Source organism: Haemaphysalis longicornis, unplaced genomic scaffold, assembly GCF_048455015.1.
Source record: "Haemaphysalis longicornis isolate Haplotype H1 unplaced genomic scaffold, Haemaphysalis longicornis Haplotype H1 scaffold_1, whole genome shotgun sequence".
In the NCBI taxonomy this organism is placed as follows: Eukaryota; Metazoa; Arthropoda; class Arachnida; order Ixodida; family Ixodidae; genus Haemaphysalis; species Haemaphysalis longicornis.
In genome coordinates this window covers 353770295-353790697 of record NW_027526203.1, presented here as the reverse complement: position 1 = coordinate 353790697, position 20403 = coordinate 353770295, and the positions used below count along the sequence as shown (strand labels likewise).

Genomic DNA, 20403 nt, shown 5'->3' with positions numbered 1-20403 from the left:
ACAAGTTAGTAACAAACTGCACAGCAGTATTTTGAATTGCTTCAAATTTATTCATCAAACTTTTAGTGTTCGTATGCCAGACCAAGGTGGCATACTCAAGGATTAAGCTTACCATTTGTGAAGCCCCAAAACACATAGGGCTTGAAGATTTTTGAACTACGGCAGCGTCTCAATAAAACCTGGGTGCCAGGTTGAGAACTGCCGGCATTTAGTTTCTGTGGACCAGTGTGGAAACTTCGAGCATCGTTAGCAGCTAAAACGATGCCGTATTCACTGATAAATTAATCAATTTAGGTTAAAGTTTTGATTCTCCAGCCAAATCATGTGTTTTCATGACATCTGCCATAAAGTCACAAGGGCAGGTATTCAAACGAACTGCCAGTGCGTCACTAGGCCCTGCTGCCTTGCTTACCATCAGTTCCTCCAGATGGCACTGCCATACTGAGCCGCGTACTGTTGTCTGCCATTGCCTTGTTTTTGACTGTATTTGCACCTGGCTTGTTTTTGTTACGGTAGAAAGTAATCGTCTCGTGAAACATGGGGTATGCTCGACAAAGAGGATCACGTTAGACAACGTCGCTTATGCCATTTGGCGAGTGTCGTGCAAGAGAACTCCAAAGCGGCGAACTGCTGTGCAGCTAAAACAAGCATAGTGCGCCCACTACCAACAGCAGTGCGCATCGGCACTTATATGTTTACGTGTATTTCCATAACTTTCATTGTTTACCCCACCATTTTTACTACTGTAAAGTGAATATGCATTACATTTAAGCGCAAATAGCTCGTTCGGCAAGCTTATAAGCTCTGCCTAATTTGCGTTTGCTTATGCCGGCCTCAGCCAATCGCAGAGCTGGGCATATGACATCATAGGTTCTGTTGTGGCAAATGAGCGAGTGGGTCACATGACCATTACCTTTTTTCCTAATTATATACTAGCTTATTTGAGCGAAGTGTGCATTGAAAGTGGTGTCAGTATGATTCTAATCAGGCAATCTTTCGAATGAACCGAACTTGTGTTTTGTCTGTGTGGCCGGCCCTTCTAATGTTTTTTAACATGATTTCATAAATCTCAATTTTTCTTGCCAGTGAACACGAACCGTTATGAACCGTTACGAACCATTATTTTTTTTTCGTTCCGGAGCCGAATCGAAACGGAACTTTTATTTATCGAATGAAACAGAAACTGCAATGAAAAACATTTTGTCCTAACAGCCTGCACACACGCGCGCACACACACGCACACACAATGCACACATACACAAACTTTTTAAGGGCTGAAATACAAAGATGGTGGTGTACCGAGATTTCGGTGAATATTAAAGGTTTCCAAATGGCCTAATTATTTTGTTGCCCTCCATAATAGTGCACCCCGTAGGCCAGATGTAGGTGTGGTGCGTTAAACCCAAATTCGGATATGAAAATTTTTTACACTTATAGTTTTGGGAAAGTCCTATGGTTTTTCTTTTTCAGTGAGATTTTGCTAAGAACTATTCAGTCATGCATTTTTATTAAAGTGGGATGGGCCACTGTGTACTGTAGTGTGCTGTTGTACCCAGTTTATGCTGCCAGCAATCAACTATGGGAAGAACTGGCAGGCTGTGCAGCGCTGGGATTGCAGCATTGCTTTTGCTGGCATATGCAACAAAGCCATCACACCTAAATGCTCTTTCACTGGCTTTGAAGCTGCTGTTGATCAATGGGCTTTTGCAATTGTGTTTGGGATATTGTTATAAGATGCCATATGAACAGGGGTACGCAGGTGGCCACGTGATGACACAGAAGGGGCCAGCTGCAGAGCTTAATTTTTTGCACTTTTGAAGTGTGGTGGTTCCCCGTACAGTGCTGCTGCACATTGCACATCGTTACACGTAAGAAATGCCTTTGTGTGTGTGTGTGCATCCGCGAACAGTCTGTAGTGGTGTCCCAGGCAGGTAGGTGCATGTGCCGTGTTGTGCAGTGTCTGCGACCGACATGGACACTGGGCGCAATGCTGAGCTGGCCTACTCTCTGGACAAGGAGGACTTCACCATAGACAGCCGGGGCGTGGTGTACTCCAACCGGCGGCTAGACGCCGATGTGAACAATACGTACGTCCTGACGGTGCGGGCCACGGACCGAGGGGAGCCACCTCTGACGGGCACAGCCACGGTGCGCATCTACACGGAGAACAAAAATGATGAGGCGCCCAAGTTTAGCCAGGACGTGTACACCCCCAACGTGGACGAGAACGCTGGGCCCAGCACCCTCGTGACCACGGTGGTGGCCAGTGACAAGGATGGGGACAACATCCTCTTCGGGTTTGTCAACAGTGGCACCACCTCCGGAATGTTCCAGATTGAGGAGAGAACGGGTGAGGGCGCCTGTTTGCCTGAGTGCCGGGAAATCTGGTGGATTTATTTTTGTTATTTTTCCGCCGCTCCGGGCATTGCAGTTTGACGATTCGCTTCCTCATCACTGAGGTTATGGTTGCCCTGCTATGTCGATTATGATAAGCAACCACTAGTGCTGTTTTCGGCTGGCACTCAACTCTAAAGGGCGTGTGATTTTGGGATGTATTTTCCTGGGAAAAAGGTGTGTGTTAGAATTGAGTGAGTACGGTATCTGTCAAAAAGAGCTGCCTCTTAGTGTCGGGAGCAGTTGTGAGTTATCTATTCTCAGGGCTATGTTTAGTGAAATGAATACCTTACTTAATCGTACAATGTAAACATCAAGTATGTTCATAAGGAGGGATTTTTTTATTTGTGTATAATTTGCAGGAAGAAATTTCGTGCATGCACCCCTATATTTTTTACCCCCGGCGGTTGTGTGCTGAGGGTGGGTGTAACGTTTAATAAGTATTAACTCTTCCGCAACTGTGGAAAAATGGCCAATTTTGAGTGCTTCCAGAAAACTTTTTTTCTCTTGAGCATCTGGACACATTTAGCATTGCTGTGCACGAAATTGTAGCTTATAGATTTCTCCTTCAAACTCATACCAGCAGTTTTGTTAAAGGTGTATGTACTTTTTGACTGTTATTGGTCAACGAAAGAAAAAAAATGCGCAAAAGAACACACAAAACACAAATAGGCGATTTTACTGAGCCTAAAAATTATTTGAGGAATTATAAGATATACGAAATGTTTCTACGTCCTTAAGCGGTGATGCAATATATACATCAACGCTGTACACCAAGTTCTGAATTTTTGTGGGCCCACCATCCTAACGGCCCTGACAGCTGTGCCGCTCCGCCAAGCCACACGAGAGTAAGTCGGTCTCTCAAAAATATGCATCCAAGCATACCTGGTTTTGTTCTGGCACAAAATCATTATCGCTTCAGTGGTAAAAAGCTAGAAAAAAAAAATCCAGCACTCTTGAGAAGCAGCGCGCGTCGCTCCGCAGCGCTAATCTGAGCCAGGCCATCTTGAAGGAGGTAACGCGATACGGCATGGCGCATTTGGCAAAATATCCCCGCCGCACATTGTCCAGGGCCCACACATGGAAGCAATACCGCAGTTGTCAGATATTAGGCACGTTTTGTTTATAAATATAGCGCGAAGTCGAAAATGAACCTTCCCTGGCAGCACCTGTCGAAGTCTGAGGCTGTTGAATGGGAGTCTCCATCGGAACTAAAATCTTAAGAATCCACACCGTTGCTGGAGTCATCACTGCTGGGGTAAAAAAATCATCAGCAGCAGTGGCCGAAGTCCCTGAAACCGCTGTCTGCCCTTGCAGAGCGTGCAGTGAAACAGGACGCCATTTTTGCCCAACTCGCTGCTACCTGGGGTTCAAATTTCACTCGCGACGCCATCTACCCACGCGAAATGTAAACAAACGGTAACAAAACAGAAAAACGGGTTTCCAATGATTATGCCAGATAGCGTGTCCGAATAGCGCCATTTTTTGTTTTTGCGGGGGGTTTGAAAATCATTGTTCTCTTGCGAATGGGGGCCTATGGCGCGGTCGTGAAAAAGTTAACCAGACGGTGGGTGACTTGGGTGCTCTTGTTCTTTTCTTTTTTTTTTGTAGGTGTGATTCGCCTCATCAATGGCCCTATTCACCTGGACAAGGACAAATACGAGTTGAATGTGACAGCACGGGATGATGGTGCCTGCTGTCGAAATGGGGCTCTGACTCCCCACACAAGCACAGCCCTAGTGGTAGTGTTCATAACAGATGTCAATGACAACAAGCCTGTTTTTGATGAATGCCAGACCTACACTCCCAAGGTTGAAGAGGGTGCACAGAGCGGCACCTCAGTCATCAAGGTGCGTTCTTGAACATTTTGCTGCTGCTGATCTTTCGGGCAACGAAGTTTCAGTGTGGCAGTACCTAAGGTACTCGAGCGTGGCTTGCCTCAATCAGTTGAAGGGCGGTCCTTGCTTCTTTGTTCAAGTTTGGCTGTGCGAGATCTGTCTGCATAAATCTTTTGTGCTTTTCGTTAAACATGGCTCCTAAGCGTGCAAGTTGTCCTCAAGTTGTGTGCTATGGCTTTGTTTGGACTTTTCTTTACATGGGCTATTCTGCAGTTGTTCACCTAATAGATGAAGTGAGCTATTGTAACTTCTATTTCTATTTCTTGGGCCTCTACCACAACCCTGTACGCTCTTTGCAAAGATATAGACCATCTACAGTGAGCAGTTAGGCCACTTTAGCCAGATGGCGCCCGCGCCGCACTCGCCAAGACTGGCCTTTTCCAGTTTTGGTTTCGAGGTAGACTCCCATTATCTGCTCGAAGTGCGTCGTTAGCAAAATGGGTTAGGCACGAAGAAAAGTAATAATTTAATGTATGTCGGTCGTCGTGAAATGGAGCAGAACGTTCGTGGAAGCGCTTTGATGTACGGAAGCATGAGAAGTCTCCAGAGTGGCACCCACGATTCAGTCATTCACTCTCAACAGTTCAGGTTCCCTCCATAGGCCCCATATGTCGCGCTTATTTTGATGGGTAAATCATACGAAGTGGGGAGAAGCACAGAAACAAAAACGTTATCGATTACAGCTGTGCCTCAGAACATATGCTCAGTCTGCGCCCTCAGCAAGCATCACGTACCTTGCGAAGGGCATTCTTGAGGACTCCAGTATCTGAAATGTTGAGTGATACATTTTGCTGCGCAATTCGTTGAGGTAGATTATTCTAACTGTACATTTTCAGTGTAGCCTGATGCAGAGCCACAACTGACGTGGCACTAAGTGGAAGTTCGCCGCGTCAACTCTGTAATTAAATCCTATGTAGGGTTCCAATCAGAGGCATACATGGTTATTGCAGTCAAGTCATTACATTCCAAATATAAAAAAATCATCATGTCGCATATGCTACCGAGCCAATTATAATGTAAAAATTAGAAAAAAAATGCTTCCATCTGCAGCCTTATGTGCAAGCTCGGAAAATATTTGTACGTGCTAACAAAGCTTGATCACCCAATTTGGGTGTTTATAAGCTTCACTAATGTGGCAAGTATTATTTCACGATAAGCACGCGAGCGCGCCTGACTTTTCGGGTTTGAGCCCGAAAAGCAAAAACGCCCGTGTGTACGACATTTCGGCGCACGTTCAATTCCATGCTGAAAGTGGATAACTTGATGTATGGTGCTCAACTTTGGTGTACTTAGAAAGATGACCTGGCTGATGCGCGTTATTACTCGCACCAATGATTATCAGTGATTATGACCCAATACAGGAACAAGGCAGTTCTTTTCTGCCTGTTAGCTACACCTTCACTAGTGGCCCTTCCCAGTGTGCAAGTGTTGGCAGTTGGTAGGCACTTTTGCTGGTAGTGTGGTCCTGAATGAAACCTAACTGTGCAAATTCAAAGCGTAGGCAGAACTGGCTACTTGCATTACACACAAGAGCTTGCGATATGGGGGATGTTTAGTTTGAAACACAGCTTGACAGTTCTGTTGGATACGAGAACTTCTAGGAAAGTACTGTTCAAAGCTGAATGAGCAACGCAAGACCCTAAAGGTAACAAGGCAGCCACCAGCCAGCCAGCAGTGGGATCCAGCAAGTTACAGAGATGTATTCTGGAGCTTTGACATTGGTCATCCTCCCCAGTACTCGTGAAGGGAACGTTTCTCACTTATCCAAGTGCTTTGCATGCTTTGCTTTCCTCTTCAGGTGAAAGCACGGGACCTTGACAAAGGTCACAATGGCCAAGTGCGCTACTCCATTGTCCAGCAGCCCAATCAGAAGGGCACGAAGTTCAGTGTCGATGAACTTACTGGAGAGATCCGGACAAACAAGGTACGGACATATCTCAGCTGTATGCTGTCTTAGCACTGCATAATCCTGTTCACAACTGTGCTGTATGAAAGGGAAAATGTTGGCCTAGTTTAAGCAAAATGAAAGAATTAATCAAATTGATATGCCTCGATGAGGACAAAAAAATTGGCACATGTGTGGGCACAAGGTTATTTCTACTTAATGGGAGTACATATCTACTACAGCACTTTTCTCCTCTATATCATATGCGCGCTCACAAACTGAGGTGAGGAGCTCTTGTATACAGTGCCTGGTGGGACCGCTAAACTTACTTTGGTGTGGTCGTAAACTTACGACCACACCAAACTTGTAAATTTATGGTGCTCGTAAACTTACAAGCTTACTTTGGTGTGGAAAGCCACGTGTCCCCAACCTGTAGCTTGACCTCGAGAAAGAATGGTTAGAATATTGTGTTGTTGTTTTAGCTTGCTAACCATGATTGAATGATTTCTGGATGCAGGTATTTGATCGTGAAGGGGACGATGGCCGCTTTGTTAGTGTCACAGTAAAGGCTACCGATCGTGGTAGTCCACCATTGGAAGGTGTCTGCTCCTTCAAAGTCGAAATAACTGATATCAACGACAACCCGCCTCTGTTCGACAGGCAGGAGTACAGAGAAAACGTCAAGCAGGACACGCAGGTGGGTGTCGGTTTGTTTTGTAAGACGACTTGACTGTGGCTTGTCTTTTTTTATGCCTTTTTTATTTCTCTTAACATTCATTTAGTCTAGAAACAGGTTGCTGAAATGTTTTGCATTTTTGTATGTACTGTAAAGTTCTGAAACATCGCCCACTCCCCTTTAGGGGTGAAATAGTCAATTTGCTAAAAGACACCAAAGATCGCCCACCCCCCTAAAATCGCGTTACCTTCAATGCCTTCGAAAGCCCGGTGAGCTTCCTCCGTGAAAATGTCCCGCAGCCGTGAACACCGCAGATGTTTCGATTTTGAACAAAACAGGCACAACCCATCCCTCTTGACTGGCAAGAGCAGGAGGGGGTTGTAGATGGGAGAAATAGAAGAGTGGGGAGATACTGTCAGGGCGTCGTTTAAGTGGTGTGGCATCTCGGCAAGCCTTGATTGTTCTGAAGACGGCAAGTTCGGCCAGGCCCTGGCCTCTGCGAGCACAAAACCGGCAAGCGGATCCGAAACTCGGGAGAGCTGGGGGAACGAGAGGGACGGAGAGAGAACAATCTTTATTTAGCCACACAAAATTGCGGCGACTACGTACCAGATGGGGTGGTTCCCTCTTCACGGGACCCATATGCTTCCTCGGCTGCCTGGCCCCTGGAGATCAGGACGAGCTGGTCTTCCAAGGCGGGGCTGGTTAGCAAGGTCTCCCATCGCTCGTTAAGGGGTGTGGGAAGGGTGGTGGAGGGTTGGGTAAGGGGTAGGCGGATGGTCTCGGTGAACTCGCACTCTCCGATGACGTGCCGGAGCGTGCCCAATTGCCCACAGAAGCTACACTCTTTCTCGTATCTCTCGGGGTACCGCTGCAGTTGGTGTTCGACTGCTACAGTGATGCATCACGTGATGACTTTAGCGACGCTGAGGGAACAATAAATGCGAACCATCTATTCATGTGTCAATACGTTCACTTATTTGCCCTTTCTGCACTTGATCCGATATTTTTTACTTGATATCTCTGGAGTTCTGGTTAGTGGTGCGGCCGCTTTTTTGTACTTTCTCGCCCCTGACCCAAAAGTTCCCCCATTCTGTATTTTTCACTTGATATCTCTAGTTTTTGTGAGCGTTCTTTCGGAACTTTACGGTAAATACATAGCATTTGGTTGTTAACCCTGAATGGTACATTTGCGTCCATATAAAAGGCTACTTCCTTTGTGAATTGTACTCACAGCTCCTTGTGTATTCACACTTACTCCTTGACATTAATTTCTTAGTGCTGCAAGGATTAGTAAGGTGCTTGGGGAAGAGTGTGAGGTGTGCCCCTGTCTCTCTCTTGCAGGTCGGCATTCACATCCTGCGAGTGTCGGCTTCTGATGAGGACGCAGACAACAACGGTGCCATTGTGTACAACTTGACCGCACCGTATGACCCTGATCACCTGGCGTACTTCAGCATCAATCCTGATTCTGGCTGGATCAGTTTGCAGAAGGCCCTTGATGTTAGTATCAACAACCTCTGTTCTTGTCTGCTGCATCATCTTTGTCATCTGTGGCTTTAGGGAGTCACTGTTGCGATTAGGTGCACGGGACAAAATGGTCTCGGAGAACAGTGAATTCAGACGAGAAACTTCTGTTTGTTCATGCTCTTCATGAGAATTTCTTATGTAGCTGATAATTATTGTAATCTAGCCCTGTGAACATGAGTAATTTTTGCCTGAACCATAAATTCAGATTGTTGTTAATTGGAAACAATGCTAGGAGTGGTAAGTTTTTCTTTTTGTGCTCTCTGTAATTGTGCATCTTAGACGGTGTGCTTATTACGAAATTTATTACTTAATGTATTATCAACAGGGTTTGTACAGGTCCTTGAAGACCTTGCAAACTCTTGAAATTGAGAATTCAGTTTTCAAGGGCCTTGAAAGCCAGGAATTTTTTGCTTCTCCTTGAAAACCCTTGAATTCCTTTGGCAACAAAAAAGAGTCCCGGTTGTGGCCGGTTGTGTGACCTGCTTTTCATGGCTTATCAGTGAGGCTCTTCACACTCCCCATCAAAAACATGCTTTTAATTTATTTTGGCGGGTGTGATTATGGGCAAGTCAGTAGAGTCGTCTCTCCCCCCCCCCCCCCCCCCCCTTCGCTGTTGATGAACGAAAAATTTAGCCACAAAAATCCGCACTATAAGCGGTACCACACTACAACCAAAACATGCGCGAATCCAACCACATCGCAACCTACCTCTCAAGTCATCCTATATTTATCATCACTCAAACGCACAGCACTTAAAAACAAAGGCGGTCTTTATTTTGTAGTTTTTTTTTCCACATCACACATTGCAAGCGCGGTCTTGCAAACGGTGAGCACGGCTTTAACTTCCATTGTGTTTGTGTTTGGAAGGACCATGGCTGCGTTTTTAGCGTCTATGAACAGGTGCCGCGGGGCAATGTGATAAGAACGCCAGGGGGATTTTTTTTTACCCCATCTTGTGTTCACGATGCCGAGGGCGGCTGCTTATCAGCGCAACGTATTGGTGGTGAAAATCTTCGGCTTCGCGTTTCTCGCTATCTGCGGGTCTGGAAAGGGGAAGGGCAGTGGCTTATCTGCACAACGTTCAAAAGCGTGAACCGCGCGGTGCGATTTATTTTCGTGAAAACGTGCACCACGCGCCTCAGGCGCGGCAACGCAGGCACAGATACAACTGGCATGGTGTGTGCGGCACGGTAAGAGGCAGTAACATGGCGTCAGCACTGGCCGTGAAGTGGTGCAGGCAGCTCTAGCGACAGCTTCTAACCACTCGCTGAAATACTGCACGAGGCGCAAGTGAAAATGCTCATGCAAGAAAAGAGCTGATAATCTGCGTGAAAAGTGGTATATCAAATGCCATCCATGTTGCTTGTGAAAGCGCCCTTTAGAAAAATACAGCTGAGGTAAGGCTAAACATCTCTGGCGCGGCCAGCCGACTGTTCGGAGCGCTTCAAATGTCCCGCCATTAGGTGCGTGTGTCCCCATTGGTGAAAGTCGTCAGGCTTCTCCCACTGCCACGCAAAGCAGCCCCCGCAAGCGCTGAATGGTCGACACGAGCGTGGAAAAAACGTGCGCAACGCCGACGTGCTTGAATTGTGTGCGAATACAGGCCATGCGATTGCCGCGCGCGCACGGGGAGGGGGCTCGCTATCTTCCAAGGTGCGTCAAGCAAGGCCAGTTGTGGTTAAAAGGGTGTCTGTTTTCAGAACCGCAGCATGGCTCAAAGGTACAGCACTCGCCTCGTATGCGGGAGGTCCGGGGTTCGAATCCTGGTACCGCCGGACACCCACCGGTTTCTTTAATGGGTACAGGCGTCCCTGGTCGAGTGCGGACCCTCGAAAGGGGATTTCACGTCTGGAAAGCTGCCTTTACCCTATCGCGGGGCCCCTGACCCTTGTCCATCTGGCGGGGCCCCCGGCCATCATGCCGCGTTGCGCCATTGCCGGGGGTGAAAGAGTCTGGCGGCTTGTCCTGCCACAGGCGGTTGCGAGTTGAGCGTCCATCGTGGCTGTGGAAGGCACCATGTGAATTCGTGTTCCTTGGTGGCGCCGGGCACCTACCGGTAAAATAGGTACAAGCGACTCCCCGGCCTGGCGCTCGGCCCTTGTGTGGGACTACAACGCTTGGGAAGTTCACCCGGCTTGCACGGGAAATCGCCCCTATGGAATGGGGCGGCTGAACTAAAGGGTGTCTGTTTTTTTTCTTGTGTGTCGAAATTAGAGGAGAGCAAGGGGTGCGTGCTGCGTCAGATGGCCGATTTTATCCTTTTTTTCTTTTGCTACCCTAAAACGATGCCCCAGCTGCACCGGTTGATCAACAGACCCGCCGAAAAACTGCACTTAAACGGTATTACGCTTTGGCCGACCACATTTTAAGCAGTATGCTTATGCATTGAATTCTATGGGAGGCAACCCGGTGGCCACAGAAACCCACGTTATATCCGGTCCCGCAGTATACGCAGTTACATTATAAATGGTCTACACTGTATTTGAAGTTCTTCGTAGGTGTTAATTTAGTGCTGAATTCCAATGGCAGACCGTGAGCGGTTGCCGAGCTCCGCGGCAATGCACGCCTGCTCCCTCGAAGAGCAGGTGCTCCAAAACTGCCTTTGGAATGCACGCGCTCCCGCTGGAACAAATGCAGAAGCACGAAGGGAACAGAAATTTCCTGGCAGCATGTACGCCGGCCCTTCCAAAAACGTCTGCTTCCCTGCAAACATTTTCTTCTTGTGGGGTCTCAACTAAAGTCACTTCATGGGCTTTTTTTTTTTTGCCATTGAAGGGACTTTAGTAGCCTCAATGGCATCGAACGACGCAGGTGACGAAAGTTTCGTCGGCCTTTTCGCAGGCAGGTGAACAAAAGAAATGCCGAAGGTGCGTTTATTGGCCATGTCCACCCAGTCTTCATTTGAGCTGGGCTCCTCGCCACTTGATTCCGCGTTTCAGCAGTCACACTTGCTTTCGTTAAGTAGCAAGCATGAACCCGATACGGTGGGTAGCACCTATTTTTTTTGTTGTAACTGTGGCCGTTGCGCATATTTGTGAAGTGGGTGCCATGTTGATTCGCAAAAGGGAGTAGAGCAGAAGCAGGTGATGGCTACGTCACGAGAGATGGCAAGGCCCCTCGCGAATTCCGGCCGACTCTGCCGATTCCGGGGGAGCAAATTTTTTTGCTCCATGGAGCGAGATCGGCTGCTGTGCTCTCGATCTGCCACTGGAACAGGATTTGGTTGCTCCGGATCTACCATTGAAACTTATCTGCTCCCGACGGAGCAAGAAAGTTGGCCCGAAAGCGCTTTGGATCTGCCATTGGAATTCAACACAAGTTCCTGGCTATACAATACTGTGGATTAAGAGCATTTGTGGAGCTCGAAAAAGTTCATAATGACATGGCTTTCGTGAAGCTCCCTCAGTGTTATTGCGGGTAGTGCTAAACTTGTCCACTTCGAAAGGATGGAGTTGTTCCAGAGATTTTCCTCAGTCATTTTTTGAAACTTAAAGAAGCAAACACTTGACTTGTGAGCAGAGCAGTAGTAAAAAGTTCGTACACATGCTCCCCTGCACCCTTGAAAATGCCTTAATAGAGCTTTGAAAGTCCTTGACTATCCTTGAATTCTTGTATCTGAACCCTGTACGAACTCTGTATAATTTTATTGCTAAACCTATTACTAAATCCTTGCACGCAATCTACCACTTTCATTCCAGGTTGACGTTCCGCAGCTTTTGCATTGGCAATATTGAATGTACTAGGCACGCATCTTGACGTGCATGAGATGTATGAACAGGAAACATATTCGAAAAAGGAAAGCATATATATGGAACCAAACAGTGTAGTGGCATGCTACTGCACTTTAACCTAGTGTAGGCACTGTAGAATGAAACAAAGGGCTAAGTGTGGTTTATGGCCTAGCTAGCAGAATTTATTACCCTTGCTAAGAGGAAGAAGTTTTCTCGCTTAGCCTTGCCTCCAGATGTCTTCGATGCCTCGCCATCCCCATTGAGCAGGGCACTGGTTCCAAGGCATGGTTCTTGTGTTCCTTGTGCGCTGCAGCGTGACCAGTACCAGCTGCGAGCCATAGCCCTGGACAAGGGGGTGCCCCAGCACCAGGCAACGGTGGAAGTCATCATTGATGTGGTGGACAGGGCCAACAACCCACCCATCTGGGACCAGCCCGTGTACGGCCCCATATTCATCAAGGAGAACCTGGAAGTGGGCAGCCGGGTGATCTCCATCAAGGCCAGGTGGGCAGTGCTTGGATGTGTGGGGAAGTGGCCTTTGGGGAAGGGTGTCTATCTCACTCTACACTTGGAAGATTTGTGTAACTTCCAAGTGTAGAGTGCGATGGACCCAGCCAATTTTTTCAGAAGTTTTTTCAGCAGTGGTGCTTACACACAGGGGAGCAGCATCAAGTTTCAAAGCTGCTGTTTGAAATGCCTTTCTGGGTTTGTGTTTTTAGCAGAGCAGCACAGCTCACTTTTCTATATGAAGACCTGTTCTCTGCAGTGTTTGTGTTAGCCACCCCTTGTGCAGTACGGTCTTTAACTCTTTCGGGACCGCTCCATAGGCCATCGATCACATATGATCGATGGTTTTGCAAGCCTGCAGAATACAAATTTTCGCTCGATGGAACACCTAGCGACATCTAGGAGATAGTTTGAAAACTGGAGTTTTCTCTTTTGTGAAGTTTCCTTTTTTATCGCCAGGCGGCAATGCATCAGATATTTTATTCTGACGTGCAGTGGTTTCGAATATAAACAAACATGGAGTCATACTCGCGCGAGCGCGAAAACAAATCCGCCTTGTCTCGTCTCGCATATCTTTGCCTTCTACTGTTGATTTTAACGATGACAGTGGCAGTGAAGAGTCGGAATGCGGCTTTAGAGATCGGATTTGAGCTCGAGTGAGGATTTGGGCGTCGATCAGCCTGGAACATCAAATCGCGCTCAAAGGTGGGTGTTGGTTTCGGTTTCAATTGGCTCTGGAGTAGGTATGTGCGCTCAAAATATGTTCTGGCTGGTTTATATTTGTTTGCTAGGGTGTTAACTACCTATGGTGGTGATCTCCTGCCACCAGCGCAGAAACGGATCTAGTTTTCGCCGAGATGAGAGCCCGGCGTGTACCTGGGCGACGACGTAGCCATGGCCCTATTGCCAAAGAGATCACACACAAAACAAAAAACCAGTTACACCTAGCCGCATCAAACTTTCGCGATGAAGAAACAAAGCATTGTGTTACATTTTGTATATCCTGAAACAATGTTATTCTTTTTTAATATTTTTATTTTTACGCTTTTTTCTATCTTTTTCTGTAGTTTTTTTTACGAAGTTCTTACTTTCAGATTTTTTCATGCTTCTATCATCAGTGTTGAAGTAAAACTTGTTATTGTATGTCAAATAACATATAATAAGCTGCATTTTGGTATATGCTAAGGCAGGATGGTGCCGTTGCTTTATGTAATAAAAAATTTGTACTGAGACCTCCCTTTTTCATCACTTTTTCCGGCGGTCCCGAAAGAGTTAAAGGGACAGACGACCGATTTTTGTGGAGTATATGCTCTCTATCCCAAATGAAAGGTCATCACTTTAAGGGGCCCTGAATAGGCTTCTGGAGGTCGCCATTTCGATTGTGCACTCGCTAGAGTACCCCTTCATGACAACGTATACCAAATATTACACCTCTGCATTACACCTCGCTATCTTCAGCGGTGCCTCAACCTAATGCCCCTCCATACTGCTCTCGCCTGCTGCCCTCAAGCAGGGGCAGTTGTGTTAATCACCCGCCGCGGTGGCTCAGTGGCTAAGAGGTTGCGCTGATGAGCGCGAGGTCACGTGTTCGATTCCCGGCCACGGCGGCTGCTTTTCTGATGGAGGCGAAAAGCAAAAACGGCCGTGTGTACCAGATTTCGGCACACAATAAAAGATCCCCAGGTGGTCAAGATTAATCCGGAGCTCTCCACTACGGTGCGCCTCATCGCCTGCATTGCATTGGGGTGCCCTACAATCAATCAATCGTTGTGGTTATCACGTATTTACAAACGGAACATGCAAACTAAAAGGTGCCTATTTGTTTCCTTTGTGTGTCGATGGTAGAGCTGGGAGTGCTGTGCCTCAGATGGCCGCTTCCGTCTTTTTTTTTTACTTTTTCGCTACCCTAAAACAATGCCCCAGGTAAGCTGGAAAAAAAAAATGCACTACAAACAGTATTGTGCTCCGGGCAACCGCGTGTTAAGCAGTATGCTTATGCATTGAGTTTTATGGGAGGGGACCGGTGCCCAGAAAAACCTGCATTGTATCCCGTCCCGCACTATAAGCGGTTAAGTTATAAATGGTCTACACTGTATTTAAAAACTTGTCCAGTCCCCAGCCACGGAGCAAGAATAAAATAGGAGGGGAAACAGCTTCCTGGGGCAGCCTGATGACATCACAAGCACTTGGCGAACGTCGAGTTTCCGGCATCTGGCGGCAAGTGAAGGAAGTGCGCGGTCATCGCCACGGCCGGCGCACGTTCTGTTCGCGCTCGCCCAGTCCAACCCGGCCGCGGCATCGCGTCGGCATTTCGCCGGGCCGGTGAAACATTCCACAGCCGAACCGAGAGTGTGCGCGCTCTTCTGCGCTAACGTTGGCTGAAGAAGCCCGCCTTCACGATTAATTTTCTGTCAAATTTAAACCGGCCGGTATGAGCGAATTAAAGGGGGCATTTTCTTTTAATGCGTAAGCAATCTTGCACGAGCACAAAGCCCACAATACAAATCTGTAAACACAAAAAAATGTAAAACCTGTAAATAAACGGCCTTATCTTGCGTGCGATGCGCTCGAAGCGAGTTGAATGCACCGGCCAAAAATGACGCGTGCGCGCGCTACGTCCAAGATAAACGCGCGTTCCCTCCCCACGTCGTGCAGCAGCTCGAGCGCATAGCGATTCACGCCTTGTGGTGAATGCTGCTAACAACAGTATTGCTTTTAATACATTCAACCAGGTGCCGCTGTCAAATTGTTCGCCGCTGCAGCTGTGGAGCTCCGTAGGTCGCTGTAGTTATCATTGTGACATTATCTGGTCGCTCTATCGCGCCGGCCGCAATGGGAGTTTCCTCTCCGATATATTCTTGCTCCGTGTCCCCAGCTAAAACAACAACAAAGTGCAACCTTGCCTATTCTTCTTTGCAAAATTTGAATCGCATTTTCGAATAGATTGAGCTGTTTGTATACGTATTACATGGCGTCGCTTTTCAGACTTCATAAAGTGTAGTGCCAAATTAAAATGTTTCCACAAATTTATTGCGAAATTTTCTGTGATTACCCCACTATATAAAACACTGGCTTTTGTACGAGCTACAGGACATGCACTCCACAAAAATCGGTTGTCTGTCCCTTTAAGGTGATAAAGTGAAGTAAAGTTTTGTTTCAAGGTGGACACCATGTAACCAGGTTCCTTCCTGTGTGAGAAATTTTGAGATACTACCTTAGTCTCTTAGATGTCGGTTGAAAGGATGGTAGTAGGACACGTGAGTAAAGAGTGGAAGGTGCTCATCATTTACTTTGGCTTTTTTGTTTTTAGGTCTGGGATTCCAGAGAACGCTGATGTGTTCTACACTCTGATGAAAGGAAGCACGGAACAGACGAACAAGAAGGACACTTTCTATTTGAACCAAAAGGTGGAAAATGGCGACACAGTAGCAGAGCTGGTGGTTAACTATCCTCTGGACTATGAACGCATCCAGCAGTACAACCTTACTGTTCGTGTTGAGGTAAGCACGTTTTTGGCGCAATTTTTATTGAGGCAATGCCCTGTTTTGTGCCTGGTAGGATCTTTGTTTCTTTAGGCCTTCATAAGGCGATGCACTTTTTCAATGCAAGAGAATCACATGTCTTATTGTGCGAAAACCCCACCACCATGAAAGAGTTGCGAGGCCAGAAAAGCGGCACATCGAATTCCTTGCTCTGGCTTGTCTTATATCATGTGCTTCAGAAACACACACAGAAGGTAAGGAGCCTGTGGCTCCATTGAGGCAACGCTCGAGCATGTGCAGAGCCAAGTGGAAAAGCAGGAAGGGTGGCAACGGTGGCAGCCGCTTCGTTGAGTCCTTTCACATCCAACCAAGCATGAAACCATCGCAGTGGAACAAGACGTGCCAAACAACCTGCTGCAGTGAAGCGACGTTCACCCACTACACCCCAATACTAAACTTAGTTGCATGACTTAGTGACGACATATTGTATTTGCATGATTCTAACGTGACCTTTTTTTTTTTTTTTTTGCTAGAAGTAGCCTTCAAATTTGTGTGCGCATTATTGTTGGGCTCAAAAGCAGTCAACTGCAGGGTGACAGGCAGTATTGCCATGAATGACAACTCTGAATAAAATTCAAATCAATCTAGTCCAAAAGAATCCGTGAAAGAATCCGTGGGGAGAGGTATGCACATGTGTCTGCTGCTGTTAACATCGTAGAGAAAAAAATAACACCTCCTTCGAGCGTCCTTCAAGCACCAGGTTATGTACTTGCCTAGAGGAAGGGAAACTGAATGGCATCACGCACACTGGGCATCTTGAAGATGTGTGCGCGATTAGCACAAACAAAGGAGCATCATGTTTGCATGCAAGGCTTTCAGAAAAAGATTTTCTGGTGCCAAATTTAGATGTTTTTGAGATCTTGAACACCCCCTGTTGGAATTTGTAAGCTTGGTTGTAGTTGTGGGTGCTAGAGGGCAGAGCGGGAGGGCAGCGGAGTCAGGTCTTTCCTAAGTGGAAAAGAAGAACATCTCCCCCTTTGGTATTTCCGATCTTAGATCGTGCCAAAAAAGGGCTATCCCGTTTCCTGCAGAAAGGGATGAATGTGCCCTCGGAGATGTTGCAAAGGAAATGGGAAGCAGGATGGGCAGCAAGGTTGCTGCGATGGGGTCCCATGCGCCGGCGGTGTTTGCCAAAGTTGCAATGGCACACGCTCGGAGATGAAAGAGGGTAGTGCACGCGTGCACTTTCAGCAAATTATGAAGGGCGAGGAGCTAAATTAAATAGCAAGCGCTTTCAATGTTCCACACTGCCAGCAGGAGCTGGATAAGCAAGCTTATGATGCGCAAGGGACTTTTGCTGCCACAGTTCAGTGTGTCAAATAAAATGTCTTCTGCCAGGTATGCAGTGTTGCGTCTTTTAGGGCTGCACAGTTGTTGTAGCAGATCCACTGGAGATTGTAACAGCCTTTAATCAACTGCTCTCAGTGCAGTGGAAAAAAAGAAGTTAAATTTCACCCAATTGCCCTCGACGAAGCCACGTCGAAAATCTGCAGATTCGGTACACCCTTTGGGCGTTACCGCTTTTTGAGGCAAAACACTTCCAAATGGCGACTGAGAAACACTGTTTTCAAAAGGGGAACAAATGCGGCAGAAATTGCGCTCAAAAACTGGTGTTTTCAAAACTGAATGTGGGATAAAAGGTGGCCATTACTGGTGGCTTGATGTGACTTATATGAAAGAACATAAGTGGTCGGTATGCTTTGCGCCGTGATTTGCACGGTAGCAGTTGCCAGAAATATTTTTTTGTTTGTTTATATTTGCTTAGTGGTTGTAGCTCCCACAGGTGCTGTTTCTTTTCTGCTCTGAATTGTGTAAAGCAGCAGCTGTCATTTAGAGATGACGTGGTTTTGGCGTGAGAAAGGCATGTTACTCGGTTCAAAATTCCGGTGAACAATTGGGATACTAAAGAAGACTTAGGGCGCTGCTCCTTACAGCAAAATGTTGTTCAAAGCGGTGCATCGGTGTAATCACCGCTTATAGCCATTGTTTTCCTTTTTTTTTCTCTCGTTTTATTTTTATTTAAATGGGAGCTTTACACATAAAGTTCCTTTGACAAGACTCCACTGTACAGGAAAGAAGAAAAGTATATATGTACTGAGGCATTTGTTCTTTTGCATAATAGCACTAAAATAATTTCAGAACTTGTAGTTTACAACTATTCCTCTGTTGCCAAGCAGAAAGATGAGCCAAAGTGAATGGCACTTGAGCTCTTGTTTCCTGACTGGTGAATTGTGTATGTCTTTGTTGGTGGACACAGTTAACAGCTTGCTTGTTGGTTGAGGGTATACCAAGGCCCAATTGTAAAAAAATAAGAGGGCACAGCTATAAATGTCCGAAACATTTTCTCTTCCACCTAAAGGACACAAGGTTACTGCAAACTGCATGAAATGGGTGCACTAATATTTGTTATGGCTTCTGAAAATTTTCACATTACTCAGCACCCTGCGGATGTCTTCCGGAACTGCGTGCTAATAATTTAGATAAGTTGCGCCTGGGCTTACTTTCTCTGTTGCGGTGTTTTGAGTTTTAGTAATTAAAAATGACATTGGAACCATTTTAGGTTGTTCTGTTTTTGTAACGGCCTGAAAAGAAGCAGTCTAAATTAACCTAATTTATTTAAACCGTAATATCTCGGCTGAATGATATTGACAGTAGTAGCATGTGTTAGCGAGATATTGGTGTGAATTAGTCCTCTTGGTTTTTTTTTTTCCCTCCAGAACAATGGCATCCAGCAGCTGGCTTCCGAGGCGACAGTCTACATAGTCCTCGAGGATGTCAATGATGAGATCCCGCTGTTCATAGAGCGGGAGCAGGAAACTGTGCTGGAAGGCTTGCCCCCAGGCACCAAAGTGACCCAAGTCCAGGCTGCTGACAAGGATGGCACGTACCCCAACAACAAGGTGGGCAGCCGACTTTGCCCTTGCACTCTTCGCTGTTCCTGTGTGCTCCTGCTGATCAGGCCTGGTTTCTCCTCTCTGTGTGCTGCAAGGGGGGGTGCCTCTGTTCTCTGTTCTTCCAAAAAACTTGTGTGGAAAAGGAGCAGAACTACCATATTTCCTCGTGTAATGAACCCCATTTTTTTTTTTTTCTAAAAAATTGGTGCGAATTTATGTAGAGGGCTCATTATGTGGAAAAAGGTTGCAACAGATTTTTCAAAGTTAAAATTTTATATAATAAAGATGGTAAGAGAAGGGCTATCAAAATTTTACCTTTTCAGTAAAAACTCGTACGAAATTATGTAACCCAATTACTTCTTTATTCACAACATCTTTTATTAAGCTAGTGCACTCCACCACTACTGCCATGTTGGTTCGTCCCCCTACTCGCCCTCGGAGCGGTCTTCCCTCAATGAAGTTGCTTGCGGCTTTCCGGTCATCGTTGGCCCACAGCGAATCATTTTCTATGCTGTCAAGGTCGTTGAATACTCCCGTCTCTTCGAAGCTGCAGACGATGAGCTCAGATGGAATTGCGCTCTATGAAAATCGTCGCAATCACCGTCTGCTGGCAACGGCTGGAGCGATTTCGTATGCCTTTGGAGGCATAGCCCATGTTGGCGCATGAACCGTGCCGTCCAACCAGTGCTTGCTTTGAAAGCCGAAGCAGGAAAGCCGCGACTTCTGGCTGTGTCCTGCATGCGAGTCTGCAGCAACTCATGGGACACGGCATGGCCTTGCCGTCACTTCGGAGCTTCCTTATGTCGTCCAAAACTTCTTTTTCCACACCGGGAAACTTCCTTTCTTTGGGCCCACGAAACGCATAGTAATCCCTGTTCGTCACCCTAAGCTCTTCTTGTTTTCGCCAGTAGCGAACACGTGCTGAGTCAACACTGAAGTGCCGCCCAGCTGTTCATTTTTGAGGCTTCAACTCATGCTACCCCACCTTCAATTTATAACCGGCTGTGTAGATTGCGTACCGACCCGTCATACACCGTGCACCAGGAGCACAAAAAAAAAATGTTTGGAGCGCAAGAACGTGAAGAAAATGGCGAGGTCGCAGATTAGCGCAAAAGCACAGAAGAAATTGATTGATTGATTGTAGGGTTTAACGCGCCGACGCAACGCAGGCGATGAGGCGTGCCGTAGTGGAGGGCTCCGGATTAATTTTGACCACCTGGGGATCTTTAACGTGCGCCTAAATCTCGTACACACGGCATTTTTGCTTTTCGCCTCCATCAGAAAAGTGACTGCTGTGGCCGGGAAACGAACCCGCGACCTCGTGCTCAGCAGTGCAACGCCTTAAG

At 46.8% G+C, this 20403-nt stretch overlaps 1 protein-coding gene across 4 annotated transcripts in view; it reads left to right on the top strand.

The window, feature by feature from the left end:
• Cadn (neural cadherin) overlaps nt 1-20403 on the top strand; it is a 297368-nt gene that overhangs the window by 60082 nt on the left and 216883 nt on the right. For all 4 annotated transcript variants that reach the window (XM_077686006.1, XM_077686008.1, XM_077686007.1 and 1 more), the window contains exons 7-14: nt 1958-2350; nt 4006-4244; nt 6091-6216; nt 6695-6874; nt 8198-8356; nt 12428-12618; nt 15932-16121; nt 18881-19063. In XM_077686006.1, coding sequence (XP_077542132.1) covers nt 1958-2350; nt 4006-4244; nt 6091-6216; nt 6695-6874; nt 8198-8356; nt 12428-12618; nt 15932-16121; nt 18881-19063 — 1661 coding nt within the window. The remainder of the gene's footprint in view (nt 1-1957; nt 2351-4005; nt 4245-6090; nt 6217-6694; nt 6875-8197; nt 8357-12427; nt 12619-15931; nt 16122-18880; nt 19064-20403) is intronic.